We start from the raw sequence: 17808 nt of genomic DNA on the forward strand, positions 1-17808 counted from the left end.
TCGTCTTTTTAACAAGATAGTTTTAGATGGTCGCATCCCCCACACTGGGGTCAGTTTTCTTTCTTGTGTTTTTTCAAAGGTCTGAGGATTGAATGTGGGACCTTGTGCATACTAGACAAACACTCCACCACTGAGCTATATTCCCAGACCTCTTTTTACTTTTTACTTTGAGACAGAGTCTCTACTAAGTTGCCCAGGCTGACCCAGGCAGTTTTGAACTTCTAATTCTCCTGCCTCGACCACACGCGTAGCTAGGATTACAGTCCTAGAGTACCAAGTACCAAATTTCTAACTTCTTAAGCACCCACTCCATACCTACTACTACCCTGTCACAGCTTTTCCAGTTGCTTGTGGTCTCTGTCCAAGATCCTTCAGGGTAGTGAGTATGGAGAGAGTCAGGGCCTCATCTGCTCACAGGTGTGCACAAGAGAATCTTGTTCCTCTTCCAGTCTCCCATGGGTTCTATGTGATGGGACAGAGTGGACTTCTGGGGAGAGCCTGCCACAGGGCCCGAGGGGGTGGAAGAAGAGGTACCTGTTGGAAAGTGGGGCCTCTAGCCTCTGGCTCTCCTGATGCAACCTCCTTCTCACTTTGCCTGTCAGCATCAGCCCTTTGGAAGCCTCCTGGGACAAGACCGTCCGAGAGTGACCACAGACAGGAGAGCTGGGCTCTGGGCTGTCACAAAGTATGAAGCATCCCTTGCCTAGAATAAATGAGCTATACTGCTATGGCTCCCCACCCTTTCTCTCTGCCTCTCTGCCTCTATCTCTGTCTGTCTATCTCTCCAACTCTCCCCCTCCCGCCGTGTGTGTGTGTGTGTGTGTGTGTGTGTGTGTGTGTGTGTGTGTGTGTGTGGTGTGTACACATCCATGCATGTGTGAGCCTACCTGTAGACTATGCTGCAAGAGCCAGGGCTGGAACTGCTGAGGTACTGTGGGCGCTGTTTACCCCTCAGCATAGCATCTGACTAGGCGTTCTCTGGGAGGCAGTGTCCCTTTCCAGGTCAGGTGATGCCTTCTCCACTCTGAGCCTGAATCTCCACTAGTAACCACACACCTTACAGATGTGTGTACACACCATTCCCATCTTCCATCAACAAGCTCCAAGTGCTTCTGGCCCATGCCTAAACACTCCCGTGACCTGTGCCCTGTCCCTTTTCTGTCTTTGCCCACCCCTCATGTTTCTGTCTTGAAGAAAAGTAGCCTTTTGGGGGGAGGTCTCTCTGCTCGAATTGCTCCAAGACTGGCCTCAGCCCTTACCTTTTCTCCAACCCACAACCTTCAGCTCAACCTCACACACCACGGCCTGGCCTGCTGGATCTTGTGGGCATCTTCTGATAGCCAAAGTCCCTTGAACCTTTTACTCTAACCCACTCGTTCATACTTACGGATTTGTGAGGGTCACACAAGGGCCACATTGGACCAGAATATCCAGCCCTTGTTAGCTAGGCAGAGGCATACTATCCTTCACAGTCTAGCTGGGGCAGCCCTTTTTACCTGGCTCTGCTCACACTCTGCTCCTTCCTTTCTCCATCCAGCCCCCTTGGGGAGCTCAGTAAAGACAAGAGTCTTGTTCACTTCTGTTATCCGTCCTGCACTACACTGCCCAGACCCCCATACCAACAACAGACGTAGTATGGTGACTGAGACTTCCCACATTTGCCATTTCAACATGGTAGTCACATCAGACACCTCTTCCAGATGGTATGCTCTGTGTCCTCATCTGCAGAAGTATTGTCAGGAGTTCATGTCATTCACTGAGCTTGGCACCTCATTCAGTGCCTGGCAGAGTTCCCTACCCTTAATGGCTTTTAGGGCAGCCCTATCTGTCTTAGCATCCACCCAGAACACTGCCATGGGCTGACCTGTCACACTGTCCCTTGGCTATTCTGACATCGTCACCTCATACAGAGCAAAACAAGGACACACAGAGAAGGTTTTTATTTTTTTAATTTTTATAACATTTATTTTGTGTACATGTGGTAGGGTTGGGAAGCACATGGGTTCTACATCACACATATGGATGTTAGCAGACTTAAACTCAAAGGACTCACTTCTCTCCTTCCATAGTGTGTGTCCTGGGGATTGAACTCGGGTTTTTAGGCTTGGCAGCCAGCACCTTACCTGCTGAGCCATCTCACCAGTCCAAGAGTATTTTTAAGACTAGTTATCATAAGTTATAATAAACACTCATCTGGTGCAAAGAGCATAGAGCTAAGGATGTAAAGACCTGAGCTCTTTTCCTTCTCTGCAGTTTTAAACACCTAATGTTGAACATGCCATAATATAGAGCACAAAATAAGGGGTGGCCCCTCCCAGGGGCCTTCTGAGCTGATACAGACGGTGGTGCATGCAGCATGATGGAAGGTCTACTCTACCTCCCAAGTTCATCTTAGGTTTGTGACTCCTGGATGGGGTAAGGGTTTCTGAACCCAGGTTGCAGATCAGGAGCGCTGGCTGCTCCTAGGACCAAGAGAGCAACTGACTTCGGCTTGTTTTGGCCTCTCCTTGGTGCCTGCCTTACTCTCTAGAGCTCAATGGCTCACACTATCAGAGCAAGCTCATGAAGTAGGACAAGAACATCCAGAAGGCTGAGGCCAAGTCCACAGTTAGATTTTCCTGAGGCATACCAAATGCACAGGAAATCTTCAGTATTTATTTGGTGAAGAGGTGACTAAATGAATGAATGATGGGGGCAGTGAGAGTCCAGATGAATGACTGACAGTGGAGCTCTGGGTCTTCAGAATCTGGGTTTTCAATATGGTGGGCATAGGGCATATGGAACAGTATATGGGTGGGAAGCCAGAAGCCAGAGCCAGCCTCTGGGAGGTTCTAGGACAGCATGGAAGGTTGGTCAGTGTAGACACGTGATGGAAATGGAGCTCTCCAGTGGGTCAATGTGGAGACCCTGGCCAAGTCTGCCTGGGAATTCAAGGTCGCCTTCCAGATGTATTCCCACACTCCTCTCCACCCAGAGGTCAGCTCTGTGGCCAGTTGGTGGCCATTGCTTCCTTGTCACAGGCCCCAGGAATGGAATTTCCAATAGAAGCTATCCAGCCCCCAGGTTTTCTTTTATCAACAGTAGATTGGGATGGCACAGAACTTCATTCTTTTTTTAAAAAAAAAAAATCTTTCTGATTGTTTAGGTAAAAAGCACATAGCAATTTTTCTGTGTAAGAAGTAACAAAAATAACAGGCTTAAGGGCTCTGAAAGCAAGGCTAAGTGCCCCTAATTCCATCTTACAGTCCTTATGTTGGTATTTAAGGAGACATCCCTAACTGTTTGAGACAAAAGACAATACTAGTCACCTCCCAGGTACACACAGATACACCTGCCTAAGTGTGGGGCTGGGTTGGGGACTGTAAGACTGGGCAGCCCAGAGGCTCTTCCTGTAGCCGTAGACCCTGTGGCCAAGCATTGGCATCAGTGGTAAGTGTGTGTCTTGCCTGCCTACTTCCCAGCATCCTTGCCAGTGTCTTGGCTGTGGGGAAAACATGTGGCCATCCCATCAGTATGGCAGGACATTGTGGAAAAGGAAGCTCCACGCCCAAGGAAAACAGCCAGTGACCTGTCAGATCCCCAAAGCTCCAAGTGGGAGGTTTAGTCAAGACAGCCACATGCCAGCATCAGCCTGGCCACAGATGAGGGTACAAGCTCATCCCTTCCTTTCCCTCCCTCCTCCCAGCACATGGCTGGCCTGAGGTGGCAGTACCTGAGTTGTGTCCACACCCATCCTCTGCACTGAGAATGCCCAGAGCACAGGGGCTCCTTTTGTGGACATTGAGTGACCCCCAAAGGAGAGATCTGTGAAGATTCCTGATGGAATTATTCTAGCCTCCATGTTGGATACCATATGTAGTCAGATTGTCTTGTTGGGACTGGCAGTCCACAAATGATAACATGGAGGCTTCTTATTAATTATGAAAGCTCAGCTTTAGATTAGGCTTGTTTCTAACTAGTTCTGATAACTTAACCCATATTTTTTAATCTATGTTCTTCCACGAAGCAGGTTACCTTATCTTTATACTGCCCATCCTGCTTCATCTATGTCTGGCTGGCAACTCTGCCTTTCTTCTTCTCAGAGTTCTCTCTCTGTCCAGAAGTTTCACCTACACCTCCTGCCTACCTATTGGCCATTCAGCTTGTTATTGCACCAACCACAGCAATATATCTTCACACAGTATACAAATATCCCACATTTCCCCCTTTTTGTTAATAAAAAGGAAAGGTTTTAGCACTAACATAGTAAAACTATATGCAATAAGAATAATTATCAGCCGGGCGTGGTGGCGCACGCCTTTAATCCCAGCACTCGGGAGGCAGAGCCAGGCGGATCTCTGTGAGTTCGAGGCCAGCCTGGGCTACCAAGTGAGCTCCAGGAAAGGCGCAAAGCTACACAGAGAAACCCTGTCTCGAAAAAACCAAAAAAAAAAAAAAGAATAATTATCAGGTAAAATTGTGTTTCCAATATCCAGTCCATTTGTATTTGGCAACTTCAGAGAAAGTATTATATTATCTACCCTATCTTAGTGAGTCCAAAGTTTTATACCTAAACCATTTTCTATCATAACTTGTATTACCATCCTAAAAATATCTTTTTTAGACCTTAAAACATCTTCTAAGATAAACAACTTAAGCTTTTATGTTTATCAACCTTATAAACTTTACATCTTTTTTTCCTGAATTTCATAACAAGGAATACTGTATAACTATCTAGTCTTTAATCTCCATGAGAGGCCCAAGAAAGATAAAATATTACTTGACTAATCAGGAAGTACAGAGCAAATAAATTCTAAAACTATAGAAATGCAGAAACAGCTGGCTGCCTGGACAAGTCACCCAAGGTTCCTCTGCAACATTGGGGCATCCATCTTTGGCCTACAGGCCTAGAATATCTGACAGATATTTCTGTGAAGCAAGAATTTTGAAGGACTGGTCTACCTTGTCTTGGAAAAGTTCAGCAGTCACTTCCTTTTGTGTCCTGCTTGTCCAATTTGGACAGCATACTGTCAGCTGTTGAGGCAAAGGCAGTTTCTTCCCCAGTGGCTAACTTTGCCACAATGAAAGCAAGCTCCATATGGAGGTTCTTTGATGTCCACCATCCTTTTTGATGTAGATTGGTGCTGCCAGGAACAGACATGTCTCACTGTCATGAAAAGCCTTATGTTATTAAAACACCTTAAATGCCATATTCTGTATGTATCTGAAGTGTTTGAAGACCATCTGTCTATCTAAAATATATCTATTTAACCTTGGAAACATACCTAACATGGCCATAAATTTGATTGTTAGATGACTAACTACTAACCTGTATTTCTTAATTATCCTAAATAGTTTGTTATCAGGGGCCTTGTGGAGAGACTGCTCCAAAGCCACCTCCAGGGTAATGCAAGAAAATCCATGAAGGTGGTGAAGGCTAGACTTTTTCTATCTGAGGGTATTTAGAAATAAGTTGCTATCTATCTGACTGGTAAAATAAGAAAATACACATGCTTTCTGATATTAACTTTCTCTTTCACTTCACTGTAGCTGGAGAAGTTCTCTCCAGCTCCCACCAAGTCTCGCCAGTCCCGGAGCCCACTTATAAAATAAACACACAGACTCTTACATTATTTAAACTGCTTGGCCATTAGCTCAGGCCTATCATTGTCTAGCTCTTACTCTTATATTTAGCCCATTTCTATTAATCTATACTTTGCCACGTGGCTCATGGCTTATTGGTACATTACATCTTCCTTGTCCTGGCGGCAGCTCCAGGCAATCTCTCCCTTTCCTTCCTGTTTCCTCAATTCTCCTCTGTTAGTCCCACCTATACTTCCTGTCCGACTATTGGCCAATCAGTGTTTATTTATACAGAGCAATATCCACAGCACTTCATTTTAAGAATGGTCTCTGACTCTGTCTCCACACAGCTACATATCTCCACATTGCTACATTCTATACAGATCTTTAGATACATACATCTTTTCACATAGCTACACATCTTTCTTTTACATACATTTCTCTTCTACATCTCTTTTCTATACAGCTTCATCTTCCTTGTCCCCACACAGTTACAAATCTCCACAGTTACCCTAAACATCTCATTACATAGTTCTCTCACCATACAGCACTTTACACAGTTCGTAGGCACAGCTCTCCTCATACACACACTTCTACATTATTCACTCACTCTTTACTCACTCATTCTTTTTACCCACTCCCTCTCCCAATTCTCTCAATCTTCTTCTTCATCTCTCACCCAGCACGCGCGCGCGCACACACACACACACACACACACACACACACACACACACACACTCTGCAGCTCTCACATAGCTCTACACAGCCATCTCTCTCCACACCACCACTGCTGCTCCACCCTCAGCCAAACTCTGGAAAACTGTAAGTTACATTTTCAGGGCCCTACCCATTCTCTAAAACACAAGATAAGTAGTTTTTCTTAGGCTAGTAATGTCACATTGACCCATGCACGTAGCTCTAAGTTAGTGAGTGGTCCCAGACATTAAACAATTAGCTGAAACTTAAGCAGTCAGGGTACGTGCAGAAAGAGAGCTATTGCAAGGACTGTGTCTTGATGTAAACAGCCTGGCCTTAATTTAGCAATAAACAACACCTGGGAATTAGTCTTTGTGTATATTCTGTAGGGGCAGCTTGGTCTGTTTTGGACTAGCTCTAAGGTCTTTGCAAAATGTGTGAAAGGCTGTCTTTGAGACTGAGAATACTGTTATTTTTTGTGTCAGTAAAGAAGAATATTCTGGTAATATTTCTGTTCATCAGAATTATACAGCTTAAACATAAATGATAACCTGATCATCCACAACTATAAGTGTTCCCAAAGATGGAAAACACACTACCAATGGACTGTGGAAAGAACCCCACAGCTGCTTTTATTAGGGAGGCATTACAGTGGCACCTGAGAAAGTTACAGACAGAAAACAATCAGTTTCCACAGCCAGTGACCCCACGGTTTTGCCAGGTGGGACTCCCCATCAGGGAGTTATACATCTGGTGGTTCAACTTGTCAAACACTAGTTGTCACCTGCTGTATACTCCCACAGCCCTTGGCAGTTTGTAATAATAACTTTCAAGGACTAGAAATTTACATTACATTGTTAAGTGAGCTGCATAGGTATAGTACTTTAAACAAGAGTAGAAACATATACAGCATAACAAAAATAACCTTAAATTTGTATGAACATACAAAAATCCATACCAGTGTAAAATATTTAAGACTAGTGTAGTGGAATATTTTCAAGTGTGTTACATTTGTTTATGCTATAAAATATCTGTTTAATGATGCAAAGATGTGTTGCATTCTTTTAATTCTGTAAAACTGTGTTATTTTGCCTGTCTAACACACCTGATTGGTCTAATAAAGAGCTGAATGGCCAATAGCTAGGTAGAGGAGAAAGGATAGGTGGGGCTGGCAGGCAGAGAGAATAAATAGGAGAAGAAAGAAGAGGCAGGAGTGAGAAAAGGAGAAGAGGAGGACACCAGAGGCCAGCCACCCAGTCACACAACCAGCCATGGAGTAAGAAGGAAAGAACAGAATATAAAATAGAGGAAGGTAAAAGTCCAGAGGCAAAAGGTAGATGGGGTAATTTAAGAAAAATTGGCTAGAAATAAGGCAAACTAGGGCTGGGCATTCATAAGTAAGAACAGGACTCTGTATTTATTTGGGAGCTGGGTGGCAGGCCCAAAAGAGTTAAAAAAAAAAAAAACAACCAACAACTACAGACAAGTAGTTGCTTTTTAGTTTAAAAGTAGATTCAATAATCTACAAGCCCACCCCTTTCTTCCCCTCCCTCCTCCTAACACATGGCTGGCCTGAGGTGGCAGTACCTGAGTTGTGTCCACACCCATCCTCCACACTGAGAATGCCCAGAGCACAGGGACTCCTTTTGTGGACACTCACTGAGTGACCCCCAAAGGGGTAGTCTGGAAAGACCCCTGGGTGTGAACTCAGCTAGCCAGTACACTGAAAAGTGGCCAGGCATGTGACGGCCTCTGTGTCTGGCTTCCTGAACTGACCTGTTTTTCATTTTCCTAGTTATAATATTGGTGGAATGTAGGACAATAAAATCAAAGACCAGGTCACATTTCTCAGTTCCCATAATCCTTTCTCCCAGGTTGCTAGTAGCAGTTCACGGCTCATCTCCAACTGTCGCTCACTGTCCATCTGCTATGGATGGACACATACAAATGTGAGGTCCTCTCTTTCCTGGTTGTAGAACAGGCAACCATTACCAAGTCACAAGTGCCCTTTCTTCGTGTGCTCATTTCTTCCCTTATTCATTCATTGAATGAATATTTGTCAAGTGTGTCCTGTGCACCATGAGAGCCCTGCTGGTAGGCATCTAGCCTCATCAATTTCTTACTCCAAGGACAGTCTATGCCCCTGGGGAGACACGGCCTTTTTCTGACCTACTTTTTTGAATGGGGGCATGGAAACAGACTGACTCCCATTTGCTTACATAATTACTGGACAAGACTCACAACCATGGCTGCTAAGTAAGTCTGGAGAGGCTGTGCATTGCACAACTTCAGAGGGAGTTTTGCAATGGAAATCCTGCATGGGGGTCCAGAATCGGTAGCTTGTGGTCATTGCTCAGATGCCACTGAGATTGCTGTAGCTCTACTGGAAAGGGTCCCAGTGTGCTTGAAAGCTGGGAGCTGGACTTTAGGGAGCACCTTCTCTGGCCCAGCAGATAGGCCAAAGTGCAGAATGCTGACCACCCTCTGCAGTGTCCCTTGAAGCTTCCCTTGTGTGTCCTCAAGCCATTCATACAGCGTCTGACTCCACCAGGCATCATTCGCCATGCAAGCAGAAGACACTCACAGCCACGTTCCTCAGCCCAGCTGGTCTTTACTGGGGTTCACTGCACTGAGAATCAGCAGCTTGACCAGACTAGAGATTCCTCTTCCTCTGGCACGAGAGCATGAAGAAACATGGGGAAATTAAAAAGCAAAGCAGAAAGAAACAGGGCAGCCCCATGACAGATGGAAACATGGGCCATCAAGTGTTTCAAAGAGCACTTCCCTCCTGCACGTGCACCTTCCAGCCCCAGGTCCTAATCACCAAGAGCGATTTCATCAAGGTCATCTACAGGCTTCAGAGGCAGGCATCTCTAGCAACTTCTCCATGCCAGTGAGCAAGCAGGCTGTACTTGAACCATCCCTTTGAGTCTTAGCATGGTGCTAAGCTGGACATGAGGGATGCCCTGGTAAAGTAAGGCCGGGCTCATATCAGGAGCCCTCTGCTCCTCCCCTAGGGCAAGATGCTTCCCTTCTGGGCCTGGATTCCATGCTTGATGGAGTCAACAGTTCTAACCACAGCACGCACAATGTAGGAAGAAATAGAACTTTCTGTGCCTCAAATGGGGCCAGAAGGGGAGGCACAGCCTGACCTTGGCAGGAGGGAAACACATGAGTCTCTGGGGCCCATAGGAAAAAGCTCAGGCAGGCCAGGCAGGCAGTGTCATGCAAGGGATGCCTGCATCTATCTACATGCACTCTGAGCAAGCCCAGTGTGCTCCGCACGGCTCGGGAGCGCCAGCAGCTGTGAGTCAGGAAGCACTGTCTGGGCTGCCTGGAAGCCAGACCAGCAGCTTCTTGGCTGGGACACATGTTCTGCTTGACTTTAAGAGACTGTAATTCCTTTTGGGTGTGTGATGTGCACACACATGTGTGAGCACATGTAGGACAGCTGCCATGCACATATACGACTACGTGTTTTTCAAGATCATACTGTGTCCTCCTCCTCCCATGTGTGATCTGTGCTAAATAGGACAGAGGTTTTTCAGCTGATGAGAAGCAAGATCTTAGCTCCTTCCCTTTGTGTGATCCATCAGCAAGGCCCTGGGGTGTAGATACTGGAATGGGGGACAGGGAGGTAAGGATTTAGTATGTATGTATGTTAAAATAATTAAGTGCTGTCTAGATTCCAAGATGGATATTATCCACATCAGTTTTGTGGAGATTGGAGTTTGGGGGTTATAAGCATGGTCCACACATTTTTTTTTTACCCAGTCTTCTTCCAAGGGTGCCCCACCTTTTCTCATAAGGGAAACCACTGGGAAAAGGTGAAGGGCTATAGTGAGTGGCCACTTGCAACACGGATTTCATCAGCGCAGGGACTTTCCAGCACAGCCAGCGAGTGGAGCTGCCGTGATGGTGCCACGTGCATTTGCCGATGCTTTGCTGAGCACTTTGTGTTCTGTTGCGTTCCTAGTCCATTCATCCCATGGACACTGCATAGCGTGTCCTGATGTTGTGAACGCTCACAGCAAACAGGTGCAGGGGAGGACGGGCGCTGCTGTGAGCCCCGCCCCCTTTCTTTTGACTTAATTCATTAAATTAGGACCTGAACTAGTGCTCAGGCCCTCTCTGCCTTGAGAACATTTAAATTCATCCTCTTGCGGGACTTGTGCTTGCACTAGTCTGTCTGAATGTGTTCTGGAGATATGGAAGTATGTGATACTTCTATGAAGCACACAGCATGCTCCCCCGAAGGACCAGAGGGCCTTTCTAAATTGCCACCTCTCTCCCTGCAGAGTGGAGACAAGGAAGCGGGGCAAGGATGATCCTACAGGATGAAGATCTCACCACCAAGATTGAGAATGACTGGAAGAGACTCAACACAATAGCCCACTACCAGGTGAGCTGACCGCCAAAGTCAGGAGCTGGTCAAGTAGGTGGCAAATTACAGCCACTCAAGGTTGGATGCCAAGTCCCCTGTGCATTCTCCACCAGCACTCCTTGATGACCCAAGGGAAGCTGATGTCACCTCTCTGGAGATAGGATGGTGACATGCATGCTTCTTGGAGGGTGTGGGAAAATTCTCCAAGGACCCTGAGCATTTAGGGCTGGATGATCTCCAGAAAGTTAGGGAGGAAAAAGTGAGTGAGGGGCTCTTACCAGAACTTGCTGCATACAGAAGCCATAGAGCAGCTAGTACGAAGGTCTTAGTCTTGTCTTATCAAAAGGAAAAAGAGTAGTCTCCAAAACCCAAGTTCCCAGCAAGGTGCTAATTGTCCCCCATTTCCCCAAATAATCCTAATTTGTCCTTATTTCCTGGAATGGGTGGGAAGCATTTTCCATGCCCAGGCCCTTAGAAGCCTTTACCCTGTAGGTGCCGGATGGTTCTGTGGTGGCTTTAGTGTCCAAGCAAGTGACAGCCTATAATGCAGTGAACAACTCCACAGTCTCCAGGACTTCAGCAAGTAAATATGGTAAGATCTTACCAGGTGTGAGGGGTGGGAGGTAGGTGAGCAGGTGCTATCAACAGACCTCATTGGCTTGGGTAGAGGATCTGGTCAGCTGACCATTGGAGAGGAAAGCCAGGGTGGGACAGAGGTAACTGGTTCCAATCACTAGCTCTGAGACATAAACATGTACTCTGTCTGCAGACAAAAAGAAACTTAGGACTGAATTGGTAAAGGGTTTGTCATGTAAGCCTGGGGCTCTCAGATGATCCCCAAAACCCATGTAAAAATGCCAGGCATGGTAGTGTGTGCTTGTAATCTCAGCTCTGGGGAAGTGGAGATAGGGGACCTGGAGCTTACTGGCTAGCCAGCTTAGCCTAACGGTGAGCTCCCAGCCAGCGAGATTATCCATCTCAAAAATCAAGAGAGATGGCACCTATGAAATAACACCCAAGGTTGACCTCTGACCTCCATATATGTGTATACATGCATGCATGCTCACCATAGATATGCATACACATACATGCATACATACACACACAGATAGAGGGAGAGAGAGAACCTAACCTTCATGAGGTCGTACAGTCTATAAGTCTTACCTTCTCCCATCATCTCACATCAAGTTCACAACAATCTAGTGAATTAAATAATTATTATTTCCCACTATTATTTACATTGGTAAGTTATAACTCAGCAGCACAGAGGTTAAATGATTGGTAAAGGTCACACCATTATTATGCAGAGGTGTGAAAGGGAAGGAGAGGAAAGAACTCTGAATATAAGGAAGACGTTCCATAGATGACCTGCTCTGTCACTTGTGTGCTGGGGGACACCTGACCACCCTGAGCAGTGACATTCTTGTTGTAAAGCAGGGATTAGAACAAAAGAAGACAAGCATCACAGGGTATTGAGAATGATAAAGAGGTGAACATGTAGGCTACACACGGGCATAGTGGGACACCATCCTCTACCTGGCTAGTTCCCATTTTACCAATAGTTTACCATTAACCACAACTCAAAATATAGGAAGGAGGTTCAACAAGTAAGTTAGAAGAAGTAGCCCGGGCCAGAGGGGAACAACGGCAAACAGATGCTCTGGTGAGCCCTCACCTGACCAAGATTCGTTAAGGGAGACAAGCTACCTGCTCTTACATGTGCCTTTAATTGGCCACACATGCTAGAGGACTTGAAAGCATGCACAAGGAAAAGTGTAAGAGAAGTACAAGCTTTTATTTCTACAAATTGAATAATTAAGGGTTGACTCAATGCCAAGTACAGGGGGAGGGCAGCCTAAGTGGGTGGAATTCACTACAGATAATTCCTGGAGGTGGCAGGAAAGATGTAAGCATTTCAGGGAATGTGCCACACGGAGGGAAGGTAACAGCGCCAGCCAGTGCCAGGAGGGATCAGACAGTAGTGGCCGTGGCTGGGGAGAGAAGCATGCTGTGAGTTGCTGAGTACAGGATGATACAGACTCACATGTGCTGGGCTGTGTTCTTTGTACTGGCAGAAAACATGATCCGGTACACAGGCAGCCCTGACAGCCTCCGTTCCCGAACACCCATGATCACCCCTGACCTGGAAAGTGGAGTCAAGCTGTGGCACCTGGTGAAGAACCATGAGCATGGAGACCAGAAGGAGGGCGATCGGGGGAGCAAGATGGTGTCTGAAATCTACCTGACACGATTATTGGCCACAAAGGTATGGGACATGAGAGCAGTGGGCCGGGAGTGTGTGGTCGGTCAGAGGAAGGGCCTTCATCTGCCATGAAAGAACTGGGGGCTGAGGGCTGAGGGGGGCCTCCGTTGGTAAAGAGCTCGTTAGACAAGCATGAGAACCCAAGTTTGATAGCCTCAAGTCCTCATTTAAAACAAAAAGAAAAGAAAGGAAAGCTGTGCACTGTGCCTTGCCCGTGCTGGGGAAGCTGAGGAAGGAGACTGCCTGGGGTTTGCTGGCCACTCCATTTAGCCAAATCACAAGCTCCAGATTCAGCAAAAATCCTCGAAAACTGTGGAGAGGGAATCAAGGAAGACACTTTGAGGTTGCCCTCTGGCTTGCATATATGTACACACATGTGCACATACACCTCTACACACGCATGCCCACACACCACACATACACATAATTGCTAGCACTGTGGCTAAGTGTGCGCCAGCCCATTTTGTTGTCCTCTGGCATCAGGGACTGTCATGAGCCTGGGATGCCTTAGGATTGAGCTGCAGGATTCTACTCAACCTGTCACTCGAGGCAGATCTAAGAAGACATGAGCACACAATCTGAAGCGTTATTCCCACCCTCCTTAAGCACCTTTTCTCAGCTTCAGACACTTACTACATGTATTCCCATTTTACATGCTACATGTATTCCCATTCTCTCACCATCGATAAGGCTAGAAACCGGGGCTGAGTCCCTAGCTTTGCTGATACCATTTCTAATCCTGATGCTGGGGATTATTCCATGCCTACGGTTCTAGCCTTTCTCTTCAGAGTCTGGATTCTCTGGTCTCTCTGTGGACCCGGATGGTCATCAGCCAGGGTGGGTAGTGGCCAAACAGAACCGGCAGATTGTACTTGTCAGCTCTGACCAAGCATGCTCATTAGTATTTTCAAAAGTGATACAATGGTACTGGCAGAGGTGTGTAGCCAAACCCTGTAGCTGGCAGAGGAAGGTGGTTTTTCTCCATCATCTGTCTTCTGTGTTCTGTGCACAGAGGAAAGGTACAACTGCCAGGGACCTGTAAAGGGGGAGAAGGTCTGGTGCACAGTGTCCCCAGTGTCATGTTTAGCAGGGAAGCAGAGCATTGACTTTGCCCAGTCCCCAAGGTAGCTGTTCAAACGCCTCCTCGGAGCAGCCTCGGCTGGGCTGGATCTAAGTGTGTCTGTCCCCTTCCCCAGGGCACACTGCAGAAGTTTGTGGATGACCTCTTTGAGACCATCTTCAGCACAGCCCACCGTGGCTCTGCCCTGCCCTTAGCCATCAAGTACATGTTTGACTTCCTCGATGAGCAGGCTGATAAGCATGGCATCCATGACCCGCACGTCCGCCATACCTGGAAAAGCAACTGGTGAGTAAAGGGCGGAAGGGCACATCTGGCACATCTGGAGAGGCCAGTAACCTGCCCACCCAGGCCTGCACCAGGGAGACCTGGCCACTGTCCACCTCCTAGCAGGGTCTCTGCTCAACCCTAGTCAGTCTCTGTTCTTCCCCATCTTCTCACTTCCCCCTCCTCTAGTCTGTCTTCGTGCCTTTCTTTCCAGCCAGATTTTTTTAGTCAACAAACTATAGTAATCTAATGGGTAAAAGATAATCTATTCTATCACAGCCAGACCACTGTCACATCTTGCTGCTTTCTGGGTGTGGGACAATATGTCCAACACTGAGGCTCTTAGAGCAGTCAGACAGGGTCCCTGTCCTCGGTAAGTTGGCAGATGCAGATATGGAATAAGAGAGACAATTGTCTATATGCATGGACAAACACTAGCATAGAAAATGCATTAATTATTGGACAGGGCCACTGAGTAACAGCCTTTCATAAAGTCTTGTCAGTAGGGTTTTGATGCATGCGCAGATGGTGCCTGGATTCCAATTCCATCCCCTAAGCTTTTTTTTCCTTCCCGAAACTCCTTTCCAAAAGCCGCTAAGGATCATTTTGTGTTCCCTGGAGGCCACAGGATTTTCTAACTACTGATAACACTGCAGGCCTCTCCACTGCGGTCCCCCTTCTCCTTTGAATGCACAGTATCCTCCCCACCATCTGTATATAGGGAGTGTTTCACTTGAGGTTGGAGTCACAAGGCCAAGCATCAGTATTCAAGACAGGATGCAGAACCTTGAGGAAATGGGGCTCGGTAAATATTGATGAGATGTGGGCAGTCATGTCCTGCTTGAGAATTTTACCTGTGGCAGAGCTAGCGGATGTTTAGTCTCATCCTCTAGAACTGGATTCCTGTCACCTTTAGATGGTCTCCTTCCCAGGCCATTCTTCCCCAGCTTTTTCTTCTTAAAGCAACATAGGTGTGGTACCAAGTGCTATAACTGCTAGGATTGGCACAAAGCAGGCACCCTGATGCCCATCAGGGGGGTCCAGACCTGAAAACTGAGGAGCCAGAAGTCAGCCTGGGGTATCTGTGCTAGGCTAGACCTGAGCATGCTGTGACCTTGTCCTCTTCCAGAGGAATACCAGCCCCCAAAGAGGCTCGGGCCATGCAGCAGAGTCCTTACCATCCTTCTAAAGCAGGGCCCCTAGAATCTGGGTTCCATTCTGTGCAGCCACTCTGGTGAGGTGGCTTCCATCTCTCAAGTCCTGTCAGTGTATCTCTTGAGGGGCATCTGAGAGGCAGTACCTACATCTGACAACGAATCTTTACCTAGTGCAGGCCCCTTCCACATGGAGCAGGGGCTCCACCAAGCCCATTGTTGATGGCCAGAGAGACGTGATTTTGCCAGCCACCTCTAGGTGCCAGCCTCCTCTAGGTGCCAGCCTCCTCTAGGTGCCAGCCTCCTTTCTGAGGCATCCCAAGGTCTCAGGTGCTGCAGAGAGACATAGACAGGGCAATGGAAAGCTTAGGAATTGAAGCATACTCCACTTACTGTAGAAAGAACTACACCAGCTTCAAGTTCTCCCTTAGAAGGGCATCTCCTGCCCCTGGTCTGATGCCCTGGTACCTTGGACAAGATGCAGTCAGGAATGATCAGCGCTGCCTGTGGGCTAGAGTTCATTGTCCCTGCTGAGGGCATTGTCTCTTTATTCCTGACTCAAGGTGTGACTTGCCTGCCTCCCCACCCCTTCTTCCCCAGTTCCCTACAGGTTCTCTGTTAAATAACACTCCTTCTCATTTAGCCAGAGTGGCTGCAATCAGCCAGAGATGATGTTAATAATATGCTAATATTTCATTAGGCAGGAGCCTCAGTGGTGCCTCTGCTTCCTGTGTAGTACACCTGCCTCCCTACTGGCTTGAGGGACAGGGAAAAACAGGTACTGCAGCCATGTGGGTTCCCAGCCCCTATGATCTGAGTGGGACTTAGGGAAACCCAGCGAGATTGGAACAGGAGAATTGACTGGGAGAGAAACTGAGTCTCTTATTCAGAGTTTCAAGCCCTGAGATCATAACCACCTTTTAGGGAGGTTGAGAAGCTGCTGTGAGTTTCATGTGCTATCATTCCATTGACTTTCTTTCTACCCTGGATTTCCAGTGATGAAGCAAATGACAGACACCAAACCTCAGTGTGCCTGCCCCAGCCCTATGTGGCACTCATTGTAGACTTAGTAAATGCTTGTTGATTGATTGGCATCTGTGAATGTCAGGTCTTCCTGTCTTTACAGTGTTTGTTGTTTGCATTATACAGACTGGCTGCTGGCAGATAGAACAAGAGCAAAAATATTGTATCCAGTGCCTTGAAATAATGTAATTCAAAGATGTTAAGTTCTAAGAGGCAAGCCAAACACACGCGGGCATTGTAACTATCACCAGTCGTGAGCACAGCCACCAAAACAACAATAAAACATCAGGGGAAGAGGCGGGAGGTAAAGCGGTGGGAGCAGAGAGAAAGAAGAAAGCCATGCCTGCACTGTCTCCCTTCTTACCGACAGCTCAGCTGGCTGGTGGGAGCTGCAGGGCTGGGATGGGCAGGGAGAGCACAGCCGAAGAGGCTTTGGGAAGCTCCTCCTCCTGCAAGCCTTCTGTCTAGCAAACGCAGTGACTACAGAACCAGGCCACACTGCATAATGTTCTCTCTTTGTCTCTGTATGTGGATTCCCTACCTGCAACCCATCCAAGGAATACACCTATGCATGATTTTAAAATAAATCAAGCATGGGCCCGGGGATGTTTGAGCCCTAGGTTTGTTCCCTGACACCACATAAAACTGTGTGTTGTGGTGCACACCACGTGTAACCTCTATACTTGGGAGGTAGAGGCAGAAGGTTCCTTGGCTACATAGTAAATTTAAGGACAGCCTGGGTTACGTGAGATCCTGTCTCAAAAAAAGGGGGAGATGGGGGCCTGGGGAGATGGCTTGGTTGGTGAAATGCTTGCCATGTGTGCATAAGGACCTGAGTTCAGTCCCTAGCACCCATAGAAGGTGGTGGTTATGGAGGTGTGCACTAAGGAGACCAAGGCACTAGGTACTGACTGGAAGACAGGAGGCGAAGGATGGGACGGGACACTATGGGTTAGATAAGGGGCTGGTGCTATGTGGCAGCCTGGTAGAAAAAGATCATTTGGTCACATCCACCCTTAGTGCCAGTTCTTTTACCAGGCAGGAAGTAGCCTATGACAGTAGACAGGAAGCAAAGGTGTGACTTCTGCCAAGTCATCCAGTAAGCAGTCAGATGCAAAACCTAGATTCCTTCAAGTTCACCAAAGGGATGGTCCCAGCATTAGCTAGATAGGAATAAAGACCCAAATTCTGCTTTGAAGCATACACATGGCTCACTCCTCTATCAAAAGGAAGGTGCAGAATCCCAAGTCACAATATCACTTCCTCTTAATTTCCTCCAGTGGTACATCTCTATATGAGACCCCAGCCTTGCTGATTTCCTGTATGCTGAATAGACCCACGTCCCTTTTCGTCCCTTTTACCTTCCATGGCAGCCACAGAT

The 17808-nt window shown here is 47.2% G+C and overlaps 1 protein-coding gene across 1 annotated transcript in view; it reads left to right on the forward strand.

The window, feature by feature from the left end:
• Positions 1–17808, forward strand: part of Plxna4 (plexin A4) — a 464905-nt gene that overhangs the window by 433804 nt on the left and 13293 nt on the right. The window contains exons 26-29 of the mRNA XM_006991601.4: positions 10557–10660; positions 11135–11234; positions 12718–12908; positions 14102–14271. Of these exons, the coding sequence (XP_006991663.1) occupies positions 10557–10660; positions 11135–11234; positions 12718–12908; positions 14102–14271 (565 nt within the window). The remainder of the gene's footprint in view (positions 1–10556; positions 10661–11134; positions 11235–12717; positions 12909–14101; positions 14272–17808) is intronic.

This window comes from Peromyscus maniculatus, chromosome 3, assembly GCF_049852395.1.
Source record: "Peromyscus maniculatus bairdii isolate BWxNUB_F1_BW_parent chromosome 3, HU_Pman_BW_mat_3.1, whole genome shotgun sequence".
NCBI classification, from domain to species: Eukaryota; Metazoa; Chordata; class Mammalia; order Rodentia; family Cricetidae; genus Peromyscus; species Peromyscus maniculatus.